The sequence below is a fragment of the Brienomyrus brachyistius genome, chromosome 21 (assembly GCF_023856365.1).
Source record: "Brienomyrus brachyistius isolate T26 chromosome 21, BBRACH_0.4, whole genome shotgun sequence".
In the NCBI taxonomy this organism is placed as follows: Eukaryota; Metazoa; Chordata; class Actinopteri; order Osteoglossiformes; family Mormyridae; genus Brienomyrus; species Brienomyrus brachyistius.
Window position 1 is genome coordinate 2,093,461 of NC_064553.1, and position 17,882 is coordinate 2,111,342.

General features: G+C 50.7%; 1 protein-coding gene across 4 annotated transcripts in view; it reads right to left on the reverse strand.

Moving 5' to 3' along the window:
- pbx1a (pre-B-cell leukemia homeobox 1a) overlaps positions 1 to 15,684 on the reverse strand; it is a 59,554-nt gene extending 43,870 nt beyond the window's left edge. Inside the window, exons 1-2 of one of the 4 annotated variants that reach the window (XM_048989395.1) lie at positions 15,006 to 15,684; positions 13,094 to 13,167 (exon numbers count right to left, since the gene is read on the reverse strand). In XM_048989395.1, the coding sequence (XP_048845352.1) occupies positions 13,094 to 13,167; positions 15,006 to 15,190 (259 nt within the window). In that variant the 5' untranslated portion in view covers positions 15,191 to 15,684. The remainder of the gene's footprint in view (positions 1 to 13,093; positions 13,168 to 15,005) is intronic. The other 3 variants (XM_048989398.1, XM_048989396.1, XM_048989399.1) reach the window with 3 other exon arrangements.
- Positions 15,685 to 17,882: the final 2,198 nt, after the last annotated feature.

Here is a 17,882-nt window from a genome sequence, read left to right on the forward strand (position 1 = left end):
CACACCAGTTCTCAAGGACACCATTTGCAGTGACCTACTCTTCCTGATCACGGTCCCTCATCGCTGACCTATGCTGAATATGGCCCGAGTAAACTTACCATACACAGTTTTTGTGATACAGAGCATGCAGTGTACTGGTCTTGCCGCCTGTTGTACGTTGGAGGCTCGGGAGGGGGGTAGGAGGGTTGCGTGCAGCTTCCAAAGAGCCAAGCGACCGCTGACCCGCGTGGGGAGCTACGCCGGGCCACACCGCCGCTAAACGCTCTCTGTGCCGTCAGCCTTGCCAATTCTGGGCTGTGCTCCAGCCGTGTACCTCCCTTCCTCTCCGGCACGTTTATTTCCTTCCACAGCAGAAGGTCTACATGCTTGTTTTAAGCCCCCCCCCCTGCCCCCGTGCAGAGGCAGTCTATTTAAAGATGCAGAGTCTTCACCTGAAACCACGCTCCACATGCAGCTGCGGGACACAGCGCCCCCTGCAGACCGGGCCACATGCCACGTGCCAAGGGCCGACTCCAGTGGGCAGCGCCAGTCAGATGGTCACCAGAACCTCCTGTCACCAGGACAGTGACGAGGATGCATTTGGGACTTACGGGTGCAAACCTCCTCCATCGTGGAACGGTGGCGCAGGCGCCCCTCAGACCAGAATCCCCCAGTCCCAGAAAGTCGCTCTCCCGGAATCCCCCTCTCCTCAGAGATGAGCGTCTTTCGTGGAGAGTTTGTCAGCGGCGACGGCGGCGATGGAGCGCGGGCACCTCTCCCCAGAAAGCCGTCACGCCTGACGCCGCCACGTGCAGGGAGCTTTCGCACGAGTCACATGACCCAAAAAACACTCTCTCTTATGAGGCGACGCACCTTTAATGTCACCGCGAGGACTGCAAGCAGCGTGACACACGGCACTGACACGTGGCGCTGACACGCGGCACACGGCACAGACACACGCGGGCTGCTCCTGCAGCCCTTACGCTGGGCGGCCATTTTGAATCCCCTCGTACTGTAAACAGAGACGGCTGTACCGCGATGGCCGTCTGGGCAGCTGGTGGGGGATATCAGGGCAGCTCCGGCGGAGCGCTCCCCGGAAAACGGCCACCGACAGAGGTTGCGTGGGCCCCTAACCTGCACTGCCGCTTCCTGCACCAGAGGGGGTTGCAGAGGCGAACCACATTAGCATAAATTAGCATAAGGCTCGATGAGACACACCTCATTGCGATGCTTTACTTTCAATTATTGACATGCGCCGCCCCCAGGCTGGCCTGGGCCCCCCCCCCAGCTCCCCACCATGTGAATCCAGAAGCTCGTCGCCACAACAGCGGGGGCTGTTCTGCCTTTAAAGGTCTCAGGTCGCGGCGGTCTCCATGGGCGACGCAGTAACCGCGTTATCGTTGCCGACGGAAACCCTCCCGCCCTGTAAGACCCAGAGGCAGTTTGCGCGTCTGTATGTCATTATAAACCACGATGTTTATGACTCAAGTCTCATTCAGTCTTACAGTCAGTAAAATTATGTATAATTCTGAATTCTAAGAAGAAAAGCAGCCGTCGTTCGGCAGATACACGGCGAACAATAACACTGGGGGGGGCGGAGGGGGGACACAGAGACCGTGTGAAGGTTAACAGGCTGACCGGCAGCACCCAGGCAGCCCCGACCCCCCCACCGTAAATACAGGAGATCCTCAGGTAGCCAGCAGCATGCTAACAGCGATCACATATATATGCAAACACAGTACGCATGCTAACATACAGACACTAATGCACACAAACACGCTAATATGCACACACACTAACATGTACACAGGCCAACACATGCAGGCACGCTAATGCACACCACACCAATACGCACATGCACACATGCTAACACACTAATACACCACTAAGATTAACGTGTGTTCAACACACACAGGCACGCCAATACGCACACACGCTAACGCGCACACATGCTAACACACACAGGCACGCCAATACGCACACATGCTAACGCGCACACATGTTAATACACACACAGGCACGCCAATACGCACACACGCTAACGCGCACACATGCTAACACACACAGGCACGCCAATACGCACACACGCTAACGCGCACACATGCCAACACACACAGGCACGCCAATACGCACACACGCTAACGCGCACACATGCCAACACACACAGGCACGCCAATACGCACACACGCTAACGCGCACACATGCCAACACACACAGGCACGCCAATACGCACACACGCTAACGAGCACACATGCCAAACACACACAGGCACGCCAATACGCACACACGCTAACGCGCACACATGCCAACACACACAGGCACGCCAATACGCACACACGCTAACGCGCACACATGCCAACACACACAGGCACGCCAATACGCACACACGCTAACGCGCACACATGCCAACACACACAGGCACGCCAATACGCACACACGCTAACGCGCACACATGCCAACACACACAGGCACGCCAATACGCACACACGCTAACGCGCACACATGCCAACACACACAGGCACGCCAATACGCACACACGCTAACGAGCACACATGCCAACACACACAGGCACGCCAATACGCACACACGCTAACGAGCACACATGCTAACACACACAGGCACGCCAATACGCACACACGCTAACGAGCACACATGCTAACACACACAGGCACGCCAATACGCACACACGCTAACACGCACACATGCTAACACACACAGGCACGCCAATACGCACACACGCTAACGAGCACACATGCTAACACACAGGCACGCCAATACGCACACACGCTAACGAGCACACATGCTAACACACAGGCACGCCAATACGCACACACGCTAACGTGCACACATGCTAACACACAGAGGCACGCCAATACGCACACACGCTAACGTGCACGCATGCTAACACACACGGGCACGCCAATACGCACACACGCTAACACACACAGACACGCCAATACGCACACACGCTAACACATACAGACACGCCAATACGCACACACGCTAACACATACAGACACGCCAATACGCACACACGCTAACACACAGGCACAGCAATACGCACACACGCTAACACGCACACACGCTAACACACAGGCACGCCAATACACACACACATTCACAAACTATGAGCGCAAAACCCCCTTCTGTATCCACGCGCACATAATGAAAGGGGAAGGGGCGCTCACATATACTTACAACCACAGCACACATGCTAAGTCAAAGACGCTAACACAGCTCACCACACCATACAGCTGATGTAAATGAAGGGAAATGTCTCAAGTGGCCCCTGATCCGGGCGGGGGGGGGTTGGGGGGGGTCCCCTTTAAGGAGGCCTCGGCACGGCTAGCGTGATATATGGGGAGGCTAGATGGAGGGCGAAAGGCGTAGCAAGATGGACGGGGGGGGGGGGGCGTTCCAGTGAGCCCAGGGCAAAGAGGAATAAATGTTGATTAGTGTTGATTCTGGGCGACGAGCGGCAGCGACTGACAGTCAGACTAAGCCGGCGCGAAAGCAGCCCATTCGTCTTGCTCTGCTTTAAGTAGTGTATATTAATTTGTGTCATTTTTACTAAGTCGCGCCGGGAAGGGACTCTCGCACTGCTCCGCCTGCCTGCTCAGGGGCCCCGGCCCCTCACCACCACGGGGGAGGGCCGCACGGGCGGAGGGACTGAGCAGGAAATGAGATACTGGCCCCGGAATTAGACAAAATGAACTCCTGTAGTGTTGATATGGCAACCGCAGCCGGAAGAGCTGCCTGCTGTACTTGGTTAGCGTGTATCACAAATCTGTGAATTGTAATACATTTTTGGCGAATTTAGCACTGGCAAAACGGTCTAAAAGCACAGCAAAACATGGGAGGGGGGGCAAGGCCATATTACCCAGCACTACTCTGAGTTCATAATCTACAGACAACAATGACAAATAAAGCAATAACACAACAGCCTGGCATCCCACACCGTCACGGAGACGAACAAACTCCATTCACAGACAAATTTCCTTTCTGAAGCAACTGCTAATAAAATAACTGACAGGCCGTTTAGCTGTAATTGATTTGAACACAGTACATGTTATACGACTAAGAGAAGCAGTTTTAGAGTGAGGCGTTGTTTGTGTGGAAGGCATACGGAGAGTTGGGGCAGAACAGAGGGCGTCTTCAGAGCAGGACGAGAGGCGGACGGACCCGTGAACGCAGACCACCGTGGGACTTTGGACCGAGATGCTGATGACTGCTGGAGAGCCGCCTTGCTGTCCTCTTATCACTTGGAAACATTAAGTAGCTCCAACACAAGATCACGGACACATAGCCTGTTATCAGATGGGGCAAGCAGCCGGGGACAGAGACACACAGACAGAGACTGAGAAACATGGACAGGAATACAGACAGGGACAGACAGAGACAGAGACACACAGACAGAGACTGAGAAACATGGACAGGAATACAGACGGGGACAGAGACACACAGACAGAGACTGAGAAACATGGACAGGAATACAGACAGGGACAGACAGAGACAGAGACACATGGACAGAGAGTGAGAAACATGGACAGGAATACAGACAGGGACAGAGACACACAGACAGAGACTGAGAAACATGGACAGGAATACAGACGGGGACAGAGACACATGGACAGGGACAGAGAAATATGGACAGGAATACAGACGGGGACAGAGACACATGGACAGGGACAGAGAAATATGGACAGGTATACAGACAAGGACAGAGACAAGGACACACTGGCAGCCACTCGCTGCTTTGGTCTGAGGTTCCCTTCAATCTCTCTTCTTCCCCAGAAAACCCCAGCATCCTCCCTGCCCTCTTCCAACACAGCTGCACGAGCCATGCGCTGGGCCCTCCTCGGGATGCGAGGCCGCTGTTATTAGACGGGACCTGGCCAGGTCTGCCAGCCAAAGCGATTACGGGCACAGAACAGGAAGAGGAGACGTACACACAAATCTGCACGCCACACAGCAGGGCGGGCCAGTATACTGCACATAAACTAAACAGAATCAAAACAAAACCGCGAAATAACATATCCGTTATTTTTTAATTCTGGTCCTTTGCGACCCTTTGGGTTTCCCAGCTACGGGAAACGCCGGCGACACTCAACAATCAATTCACTGCAAACCTGTTATCACAGCTAATTACCAAACTGCACAGCAGTTATACATTTCTTTAATTAGGCTCTTAAAATATGATTAACACGTCTCAATTATGCCAGTGATCATTTGCATAATTTATAAGGAGCCCTAATTGCGAGTGGGTTCGGATTTTAAGCTTGGTAATAAGGGAACACAAAATGCATTACAGGTGTACTGGAGCATGTCTGTTTGACTGCCAATATATGGATTCATAATTGCATTTCTAGAGCGGGAGGAAACTCCCCCTGACACAGAGGAGTACTGTGGTCGTGTCCCTCCCTTGCGCACCATCGCCGCCATGAAGGCTCGCTGTATTCACAGAGCATGGTGCTGTCAATCACCGACTGATGGGAAACGCTATTGGAGGCTCTACAGATCAGACATTTGTTTTTGACGAGCAGGGAGCGCGATACCGAACGTGAAATCACAAGCAAGACACGATTCTTGGCGTGTGACATGAGCAGAGCAGGCCGGCCCGGCCTCGTTGGGTTCGCACGGACACACAGACGGGCAGCACGGGTGCTCTTCGGATCGACGCTCCGTGAAACAGGACTCTTCCAGTCGCTGGTTAATGGTTTTGCACAAGTAGCCTCTCGTATTTCTGCCAATAACATCTCGGATCATATTAGGACCGATTCGTTATCCACAGGGATGCATTTTGTGTTTTTATTTTTTATTTTTTGCTTTCACTTGAAGCCGTTCATAAAAAAAATAAAAAGACACGATTCCTGAAATTGGTTTGCCACTGACAGAGTGGTATTTTATGCTTACGAACACAGAGGTAGCAAGCAGAATAACGGTGAACTCCGAAGGAGCGAGCACCATCCCTCAGTGGCTGAAGCCTTCAGACACTCCTGACGGCCTCAAATATTTCACCCTAATCCACTCGAAGGTTGGCAGCGCTGGTAACCGAGAAGACGATTGTAGTCCTCAGGATGGCTGATGTGCGTGTTTGTTTGAGAGGGTAATAGGACCCTGAGGGGTAATAGGATATCAATGGACCCATGTCTCATAAAAATAGATACATGCCAAGCGTCTGAGCGAATTAATGACCCTAAAAATGCATTCAGCTCTAAAAAAATTGTGTAATCACTCTAACAGTATGAATCCCACCAAATCTGTTTTTCCACCATGTAACTCGCTTCCGACGCTATAAAAACAAAAATATTACATTTACATGATTGAAGCCTAAATCTTGCTCTTAAAAAACACATTTTCTCCACAAAAAAAAGGCTTTCGGTTTCTTTCACCAGAATGGCTGTGGTGATGTCTGCAAACCCCCCCCCCCCTTCGACCACCCCAAGAAAAACAAACGGCTCTGCGTATGTACGCAGGACTGCTCAAACACCCCCCCCCCCCCACCATGAACACCCCCTTTATGTTCAGCACAGACTCCACAGCTGCCCTTTATTGCTCACAGATTCTTTTTTCAAAATCTTGTGCTCTACACTAAGAAAAAAAACATCTGTATGAAATACGCAAGATTGGAACAAATAAATTTTAAAACAAAAATTTAAAGCCGCGCATGAAGGGAAAATGAACGATATGACCCTAGCAGGACCAGGGCGACACAACTGCTGCAACCCTCCATCTCAAGTAAGGAAAAACTAATTCTACACAAAAGCCACACAATCCCAACCAAACCTGAGTCTCTGCACTCCTGATCTTACAAGGTCTAACATCAGACGCCTGACTGCCAGCTGAAGCGGCAAACGTCAGAGCGGACAGTGCATCTCCGGGGCTGGCTGTTTGATCTCCCCCTGCACCTCCACCGAAGGAAGACCCCAGGAAGAACTTAAAATCACACATCTCTCTCTCTCTCTCTCTCTCTCTCTCACACACACACGGCAAGTCTCCTAACCCCAACCCTTTCTACTTTTGTTTCGTTCACAAAAGCAATTTCCGTGACACTCCGCTACTATAAATAGTCATATTAATACAAGAGAAAAATCAAAAGCCTGCCCCCCACCACCCCCCCCCCCCCCAACTCCCCATTGTTCAAGTGCTGAATATGAAAACAATGTGTAACAGCTCCATCTTCTGAAAGGGAGCGCTAATTAGAAAAGGCCCCATCAGTTTGCAGCTTTTTCTCAAACGGCACCTAATTGTCCCTCCAGATAAAATAACAAATCAGACGGTTCCTGACCCCCCCCCAGAGGAGATAAATAAAACACAACCTGCGACTCAAAATACAAAACAAATCTTAATAAAAAAGCATCTAGTCAATAGAGCGCGTCCTACATGATACATAATATTCTGGGCACATCAAATATTGATAATAGGAATATGTGCAAGTAATCGTATATAGTACAGAAATCCAGATACTCGAATCTAGGACTTTTTCAATATTTTTACAGTAAATAACGAGTGATTACAGAGATGCTATTACCGTTTACAGTAAAGGTCAAAAATCAAAGGAAGAGAAGTTAGAAAGATGTTTGTGAAATCTGTGGAGATTCCTTCTGTCCCTGTGTGTCACCGGGCGATTCGGGCAGAGAGAGAATAATTTTGATTACAAAAAACAACAACAACAAAAACAGGAGGACAAAGGATGAAAGGAAGGAGGCGACGTCCAACAGGAACACGCTAATCAAACGGCCCGTTGCGCTTTCCCCGGAAGCCGGCACCATCCAGCCCGCTGCAGCGCAAGTTTGCAGAGGACTTTTCCGCAGGTAGGAACCTGCTCTGCCCCGACACCAATGCTCCCACGTCCGGCTTTTCATCCGGAGAGCAGCACGCAGAGTGCGGATGTACCAGGCAAGGTTAGCGCGCCACAGAACTAGCGCTGGAGTTCTGTACGTCTGATAAGGATTCCCCATGTCAACAGAGAGTAAAACACACCATGTTGGTCTCCTAAGTATTCCCGCAGCAGAGTAACAGATCTCTGGCGAGATTCACGTGCTGACGGACTATTTGAGTGTCTGTCTGTAATGTTTCTGCTTAGCGTAACAGCACCTGGAACCAATTTTGATTGATAAAACCCCAATTTAAGCACGTGAATGACACTGGGTCTTCGGAGGAGGAGCATGTCAAGGTTTCGCTGTGCTGTCAGGACTGTGGCCACTAGCCAGACCTGGCCTCCGGGGGGACGGATTCGTCCGGGTGTATTTTTGGACTCGCTGCGGCCGGCTGGCCCCCGCGCCATTTCGTAATGCGGTGCGACCGGGGGAGGCCACAGTCAAGACGAGCAGCGCCGCCCCCATGTGCAAAACGGAGCGTGACACGGCGGGCCGGAGAGGGGGAGCAGGCCAGGGAGAGTCAGAGCAGAGCAGGGAGCCACGTCTCAATTTATCAGGTCGAAGCGACGCTCTGTGCTGCACCGCCTTTGTTTCTGCAGCCGCTCGTGTGTCGCACGCCATCGCCGTCCGCTGCTAGCCCTCCGTCAGAAGGCATCCCTGCCAGAGGCACCATTACCGCCAGCCTTGATACGGGTCTTTATCAGACGGCCAGCTGGTCTTTCTGGACTTTCTGCTTCCTCACACTCGTTACTTCCCTGCTTATTTTGCCGCGCTATCATTTAGCGCTGAATAACATCCTTCCACGATGTTTTTAAATTTGTTCAACCTAGCAGGTTTTTCTTAAGGGCACTATATATAAAAATTAAAATTGCACTGATAAAAATTTTTTGAAAGACACTTTCCCCCTTGAAGAAAAATGCTGAAACGTATATTTTATGGTTAAGGCCAAACTTTCAGTCAATGTAATATAATTTTAATAGAGGAAACAGATAACAGTGTAGCAGAGCTATCAGCTTCGCCCAGGCTGGCATCGCGAGCCCCCAGCCGTGGGCAGCCTCAGCGATCTGCCGCGCACGCCAGCCCTCATCTCTCCCGCTCCGAAACCCGACACCTGGGGACGGTCGGCCTGCCGCCGGCCTCCTTTGACAACCCGAACCTGTACGTGCCGACCACCCCTCTCTGTAATGGTTCCGCGGAAATTCACGGAGTCTCGCGGCCACGCAGCCGAACGCCGGGGACTTGGAACATTCACAGACAACAAACGGAGAGAAAAAGAAACAAATGAGCGACCTCATTCTCTTATTTTCCTTGCGTTCGGTATCCCGGTGCAGACCCTGTGGAATTCAGCATTCCTCTGGGGAGAGGGCTTTGGAATACACAGCCGTACTGGGCGATACGGGGAAAAAAAACTAAAACCTGAGTATGGAGAGAAAAAGCACTTGGCTTAAATGAGTGTTTCCTTCCTGTCGCTTTCCTGCGGCCTGACAAAGAGCCACGCATGTTTACAGAGTGCCTCCTACAGCCGGGCCAGCCTCTGTAAAAATACACAGAGGGGGTCAGAAGTTCAGGCCCCCCTGCCCCAGGGTCGGCCCTCCGCACCTCCCCGGCTGTCAGTCAGCTCTGAGATGGCCTGAGACGACGCAGACACGGCTGGGGGGGGGGGGGGGGGGGGGAGGGGCGGGGGGATGGTCGCACGCCACCAGGTACGCCGGCCATTAAAATCCCGCAAATCTCGCTCGTCCCACTCTGCGGATTACCGCATCGCTATGCGCGCGTCAGTCACCTTCACGCTGTACCCCCTTACTCACAGCGGCGCTTCGCACAAAATAAAATAAAAGCCTGCTGATCAAACAGTAACCAGCCCTTGAGGTTTAATTACTGCCATGGGTGTAAGGAGGAGGGAAAAAAAAAACCTTTCTGGAGATTACCCAAAAGGATCTGCCAGTGCGGGGGGCCGGGGCGGGCTCCTCAAACTCCTAAGAGGTGGACGGCGAACCGAGAGCTCTACACGCCGCTGGAGGAGACCCGGCCGGCCGCAGCAAGGCCCCGGGCAGCCTGGTGAGCGGGATGGCGGCTGGCTTAATGGGTCCCGCTTCACAATCCACTCGGGACGCGGCTGTGACTGTACAAGTCTGGAAACGGCCCGGCCCTTTGAAATTTAAAAAGAACTGACAAAAAAGCAGGACGCCGCGCTCAGCACAATCCCGGCAAATGTCACCAGACGCGCGGAGTCCCTTCGCTTGCTCACGGTGGAGAATAATTTCAGCGCCGGCTGCACGGAGCAAAAATACATCCTGGAATTAAATGCGGAGGGACTGAATTACGGAGACGAGTGGAGGTGTCCTCACAGGCCCACGGAGCTTTATACAGGGATCGTTATTTTTAAACGGTCTTCAGCGCCGGCCTCACGCAGCCGGTAAAGATACGGCAGGAACGCAATAGGACGCGCGGTTATGGAACCACAGACCGATGAGGCTGCACACGCGAAGGCCCAAATTGAAAGGGAATATAAATCATGAATGATCCACTCAAAAACAGCACGTGAATTTTCTATCCCTAAAGTAAAACTTCAAGCACCGAAAATAGATGGAAATAACTCACAGGCAAGGGGGTGGGGGGGGGGGGCGCGTTTATAAATATCGCATGTGCAGAGAGGAGAAACAAGTCTTAGGCAGCAGTATGCAGATTAAACCGAAAGCAAAAGCATGACTGAAACAGTCCAAAGGGCCCAGAACACGGTCAGCACAGCGGTGGACCAGGACAAAAGATAAAAATAAAAGAACGGGCTTATGGGGACTGCATCTACAAAGTTCAGCCCGAGAGAGAGAAATCCAGTAAACAAGTGGAGCCCGTAAGCAAGACCGGCACGGTTTCCAGACAAGGAGGGAGACGCTTCACTCGCTTTCAGCAAAACTTCACGACATTATTTCTCGCACTGTAAAAAGGAAACCGAATCACAATACTTCATTAATTTATCCATTTAAATGTCAATCTTCCTTTTCCCGGGGTGCCGCACACAGGGAGAGGGCTTCGACTCCCAGAGCTCACAGCATACATGATAAAGGACTCCAGGACAATGCAACATGCTACGTATTGAAAGAATTACCATCAGCCCTCCAACAATGGCAGGCATGCAGTCGTCTGGTGAAAGAGAGCAACCCCTCCCCCCCCCCCGGAGGGGGGGGTCCCAATTCGCGAGTCAAAGGAGTTCCCCTGCAGAGTCTTTATCTTCCAGATTCAAGTGCATGGATGCTGAAAATGAGCGGTACAGACCAAATTAAATAAAAACGTACTACCTTGCAACGAGGCTAGTGGTGGTGGGGGTGGTGGGGTGGTAGGGGGTGGGGGGGGGGTGGTGGGGGGTGGTGGGGTAAGGGTACAAAAGTATAAAAGCAAATCCAGATCTCCTTCCGAATAAAAATGACTTGTTAGGTAAAATGGCCTCCTTTGGAAGAACTTCCTCCGTTCGGAAAGCGGCGGAGAAACAAACAAAGCAGGGAAGCCTCCTTCCGAACGCCTCCCCAGCCCAGGGCTGCCGGCGGCCGCCGAGTATCAGGCCCCAGCAGTCAGGAAGAGCTCCAAGTCACTTTGTTCTCTGTGGCCATTCGAACTCTGGATGAACCCACAGAAACGCCAGGGTGTAGAACACCCGGCGCAAGTCTATCACTTCTCCGAGGACCTCGCAGAACAACAGAGGGGAGAAGAAAGCGGCCGGGCCGAAAGGGCCCCCACGTCCCACAAACAGAGGTCGATTCATGGCGACTCACAGGGGAGGAAACTTCAATAAAAGCGGCTCGGCGAGGCCCCGTCATTAACGGCAGGCTGTGGGCAGACAGCACTTCACGGCAAAGGAATCTCGCTGAATTACACTTTGGGGCTAATTAGCTAGAAGGGATGACCTCGTTTACCTGGCCACTGTCCACCTCCATTTCACGCAATGAGCTGGAGCAGACGCAGACATTGTCCTTAAATACCGACAAATGCCCAAACGTCCTAGAGAGTATTCAAAGGAGAACAGTACAGAACAGCATGATAGGGAGAAAAAAAAATAATCAACTCCACGGCAACAGAAAGACAAGTTATTAGATTAATGACGTAAGGAGATCGAGTGAGCGCCTTGGTGACACCCGCAGCGTTCGCCCCCCCCCCGCCATCGAGGAAATTAGCAGTGAAGCGCGACTCGCGGCTCTCACAGAACCACACAAGGTGCACCCTGGCCCCGGCCGGCCCACGTCACTCTGCATACACCGGAGATCACAGAAACTGAAGCTGACGAGATGCAGAGCCCGTCGTATGGCCGCCCCCCCCCCCCTCCCTCCCCCACTGCCCAAGACCTTGTTACGAAGGGGTCAATCCTTGGGACACCAGGAGCAAGCCAACCCTTCGCACGGCAGGAAGATGCACCATGTTGCACCCTCACCGTACAGACAGAGGAGAAGCACGTCAGCGGGCCAGGAATGTGGCTAAGTATCGCAGCGAAGCCGACGACTGGCAGCTGAAAACGCATCTCTCCTCGAAGCCACGGTACCCAAGACCCCGGCACCAGCACCATCTCACAGACCTCTGCAGCATCTCGATAAGGTCACCTACGTCGCGGAGTGCGTCTCCATGCCGCGACGCGAACAAGCTGCGCTGCCCACTGAGACGCGTGCACACACACGCACACCTGATCCAACGCCCTCCCGTGACAGAAAGCATGTTGCCGCACAAACAATCTCCTTCTGACACCTCGGAAAAACACAAAGTGCTCGACAGGACCGAGTGTGGCGCTCGAGCACGAGAGCGTGCCGCTCGACTCCCATTTAAAGGCTCCACGGTGTTGAAATCCCATCAAGAGGATGTCAGCCATATATCTCACTTCTGCACTAATGACGTTTCCATTCAATGTTTTAGTCAATATGAGTCAAGCAATTGTAGAGCTGCGAGTACATTACAGCCACGCAACTGCCTCGCTCCAAATTTATGTCTAACAAAAAACACTGCATTTTATTTTCCAACAACTGCCTTAAGTTAAACAGTGCACTTAATTCACAAATACCAATACAGCACAAAAATTCTCTTAATTTAATAAATAAAAATAACTGTATATAATATACTCAGAAGTTACAAGCAGCATATACAAACAAGAAGGCAGTGATAGTAAAATTCATGACCACTTCTGCTGAAAGAAAATTAACTGTACGGAAAAGAACACATTACGCTTAGGCATTTTTACAAACAAGGTGATCTTTTACCTGTTTTTTCTTTAATTTCACATAAGACGTTGAAGAGAGCCGGCTTCATTCTGTGGCAATTCAAGGCATGTTTCCTAAAACAAAACAGGCAAGGGCGCTTAAATCAGCCGCAAACGGGGCAGCGCCGCATTAACTTAAGCGCTCATACTGATAAGGGCAAATTTTCATTAGCGCCGCGTACATGTGCGGCGCGAGAACAATAGTGATGAATAAGATACGATGAAAATAAGGGAAAAATAAAACACGCCGACTTTATTATTATTTCTTAACACAGCGACTGTAGAATGGCTTTGGCATAAACACGACCCTTGACTTTTCCCTTAAACTCAAATTTGCATATATGAAAATATTAAGCAAACAGCAGCAATATTGTGTGCAGTTTCCTGTATATGTGTATCAGAAAATTACAAAGTAAAATTTTAAATTATAATGACTTCCGGTTTTGCTAAATCATCGCATAATTCCAAAGAAATTCTGGTTATTGTATACCTTTACATTTGGTAGTGTAAAATTTAAAATTAGATTTTCTGTTTTCTTTTTAGAAATACTTCCAAAATATTCCGTTTGGTAAAAACACCAGAAATGTGTCAAGTTCATATTATAAGCATTATTATTATTATTATTATTATTATTATTATTATTAAACACTTAACTTAATGTACATTATATTAACGGACTCGTGCAATTATCATCGCAATATTATTTTTGACATACTAAATAAAAGTTCTACTGATGACTTTGACGGCAGCACATAACTTGCTCATCATGCTACTACTACAAAGAATAATAATACAATAATAATAAAACAATAATAAAATAATAAAGCAAAACCATAATGATGGCAATAATGCTGATAATGATGATGACACTCAGTGAGACAGGCCCAATTTGCCCCGTCTCCACGAAGGCGCCCTTCGGCGTGCCGGGCCCCTGTCCCCCGTTGCTGGCGTCCCCCGGTCCCCCCTGTCCCCGAGGCTCGGTCCCCGTCTGACAGTGTCTTCCGTAAACAGCGTACGGCCGGCGCACGTGTCGCCCTTCGCCTCGCGCTATTTTCGCAGCTGGCCGCGTGACGTTCCACGCGCCTTTTCGCACCTTAGTAATAATAATAAATTATACTGAACAACATTTACTGGCCAGTGTAATCCCGAGCTCACTACGAAGTGGCTAGACGGGTGGTGCAAAAACACTCGCTGCGTTTGAGATGCGTGTTTCTATCCATTTATTTTTATGCATTCATTAATAAGGTGAGACAAGCGTAATACATCACCTTTTATATGAACCAAGTTAAGCTGTGCTTGCACTTAAATGCAGAACTTAACGTTGTATACAAATTATTATTCCAATGGTATATTAATACATTTCAAATTATAAATAAAATAAAAACTATCAGGCAAGGATTATCCCATCGCTGTGATACGGTTGTGTGTGTATAAAGCCAATAGTGGCTGCAAAGATTAAAACTGCCAACACGCAACACGCAATCGGACTTGGAGAGGAGTATCGAGTTAGCAGCCCGGAATACAACGGCATAAACTGGAGAGATGCAACGTTAGCCTGTTAGCTAGCTGGGGGCAGCCCGCTCCCCAATGCAAAATCTCCAGATGTCTACCACCATGCCCTGTGCTTAAACATAATTTAATCGCTTAGAGCGTTAGGTTCGTGCTTTTCAAAGTTTATCCTAAATTATCGCATCGGGATTGTTAGCAATGCGTCGTCTGTCACGCTTGTAAAGACGTTAGGCAGTCGGAATTTCCATCTTAATTTTAGCAACCTTACTGCTAGCTTCTGCCAGCTCGTGTTAATTGTTTTACAGCCCTTAATTATACGGCAATTGCTATTTTAAGTATCCCACGACACGGCAAAGGTAATTTACAGCATGTGCCGAGTTGGAGGTCTCCATCCGACAGCTTACCTGGCCTGTGCTTCGTCCAGACTTTGGTCTGTAATGGTCATGATTTGCTGTAAAATGTCTCCAATGTCCTGCTTTCTTCCCTCCCCGTCCGTCCCCCCCGTGCCATCCTGCATGTGCTGAGACAGGCCGGGGTGTCCGGCCATCCCTACTCCGTGAGAGTGCATCAGCCGGGGCTGCTCGTCCATCTCAGTCTTCTTCGCTGCCTGTCCCCCCAAAGCTAGTGAGACACGCGTCCCCCCTTCGGGCTACAGGAATATCCTAAGAAAATTCCTTCGGATCTATGTGCGTCTCCCTCCCTCCTCTCTCTCTCTCTCTTTTACCCTCTCTCCCTCCCTTCCTCGATTGCTCCCTATGAAGACCAGAGAGGAAAAAAAGGGGTAAAAAACAAGCCTCCTCTACGGCTCTCCACCCGCTGGTCTGAGTGAAATCTGATCTGAACTGCTGGCTTTGGATTTAGCCACTCCTACTCTGCAGGAGAGAAAAAAATACTTTCAACTTTAAACCTAGCTGCAAAATCCTTTGCAATAAGTAAGCCCGTAGCCTTTGGAGAAATGCAAACTTTTTCTCTCTCCTCTCTTGCTATGTTTCTGCAGTGCGCAAGGACATAGGTTTTAAACGCGCAGCTTTTGAGCGCCTTGGTACGATCCGCTGCTTTTGTTCAGCTTAGGACGGGTGGCTGACACATTGCGAGAGTATTGAGCTTTGTCCCCGCCCCCTGGGCCACGATTGGAGTACAGAGACTGCGTGGCCCCGCCCCTCAGCACCGCGCCGCTTTATGAGACGTCAATCATTAGTCAGCGGGGGCGGGGCTGCAGTAATGAGCTTAAAGACGCGGTGTTTGCACTGGGACAAGTCCGGGGTGGCGAGATGGTGATGGATTGAACCTGAACTTGAAATAAATAATGCGCCTTGACGCGAGAGGTCTGCTCCTGTCTTCCACTCTGACCAGAGAAAGACCTCCATTTTCTGAACTGCAGTCCATTTAATTTTCCCGAGTGTTGCCAAGAAATAGATTTATTCCACCAACGTTTATAAAACCTATCAAAAGAATCGACTTTCCCCCCTCCCCCCCCCCCCCCATATTAGAGAAGTCGCATTGATAAGTTATTTAATTGTACATTAATGAAAGAAGCAGCTGTCCATGGAAAAGGAGCCTTTGTAAAAAGAATACTCACCACGACGGTGAGCTGCACACCACGCTCACGTAACCTGGCGTGTCTGTTTGCTGTGAGAATCCCTGCAAACAGCCGCCAGCGTGCAGCTGGGGCCCTGCTCTCTAGCTGTGTTTCCTTTTCTGTGCTGGTTGTTTGCCTGTCAGGTTTCCAGCTCCACCGCTCGCGTCCGCAGGTGCCTTCGCAGGCTGCGCTTGAGCGGACATCGCCCGCTCCTCTTAATGCGTGCCAGTGACCCACGGAGAGCAGCCGGGCCGCTGCTCCGCCCCATCCCCACGACGAGGGCCGGGGACGGTCGTGTCCACAGTGGGGCGCGGGGCTTGTTCACGGCCACTGCTGTAAGTTTGAATTATTTCCCTTAAAAACAGGAGGAGGATCACGCACCCCCACCCCGAGGCATCGCGCCCTTGCCGAAGGAAGCGCTGGGTCTTCTCCAGCTCTACATTTTGGCTGCATGTTCATCAGAAGAAAAAGGGAAAGCAGCCCTTCATGCCGTCCCTGCCAGCACAGGCAGCACATACTGGCTCCTCGCTGCCGAGTTAAACGTCCATAAAGTTTAAACTACAGTAACGGTTTGTGGTTTAATACCTGCATACGCAGCAGCCGAACAGACGCCTGATATAATTTATACAAACTCACTGTTTTGAACAAATGTCTCTTTTGCTCTTTTGTCACTATACAGCAATATACCGGGTGTATCAAATGTACCTGAGAACCGACCGTAACGTAATAAATTTCACACAGGCTTTACATCGAGTACAGAGAGGAAAAAAACAAGAAATGCAGAGCAGGCCGGCAAAAATAAACGTCCAATCAGACGGCGCTGATGAAGGCACCATGTTCAAAATGCTGATGTTGGATTAATACATATGGATTCCATTCAGCATCACCGGCTTGAGCCTCGACTCACCCATTACTGACTGTAGGGGGCAGCGTGCAGCTAAGTGGGTTAGAAATCTGTGCCCCTGTCCAGAAGGTCGTGGATTCAAATCCCACGCCCAGCAGAGCAGCTGTATCCGTCTTGAGCGGAACCCTGATCTCCAGAGGTGCTGGGTGCCGGCCGGCGTTGTGTTCTTGCCCCAAAACTTGCTCTCACCTGGATCTGTGCGTGTATGTCCGTCCCTGTCATGGACGCCCAAATTTGCTCATGAGGCAAAATAAAGCACCACTGTTCCATTCTGACTGCTAGCAGGTTTATAAGTAGGGAAGGTCTGCACCTGTAGCTGTGCAGGTCACTGGATTAAATTATTGTTCAGTCTGGACCACGGTGATGTTAACGATAGATCAGACGGAGCGTTCCATCCCGACACCAGTATAAATCCAAGGTTCAGCGGCTCTTTGTGGGGCTCATGAGCTCTATACTGGTTAGCACAGGCACGCTCTTCAAGTCCTGTTATCGGCCAGTTTCCCCAGTGCGCCGTTCACTGGGGCTCGCATCCAAGGATGCTGCACGCGGTGAGGAAGAGGAGGACAACAGCAGCCCACAGGTGCCCCCGCAGTCCCTGTGAATCTGCAAGCTTTCCCCACATCCATGCATCTCCCCTGACGGGTTTGTTTAACCTGCGGCGCCGCAGGCAGCACATTTTTGGCCACCTAACCCGTTAAATTGTCGAATGCATCTTGTCGGGACCCGAAACGGCACCGTGCGGCAGCACCGTCCCTTAAATTCACCAGCTGCATCAGCAGCAGTCAATACCAATTGCCA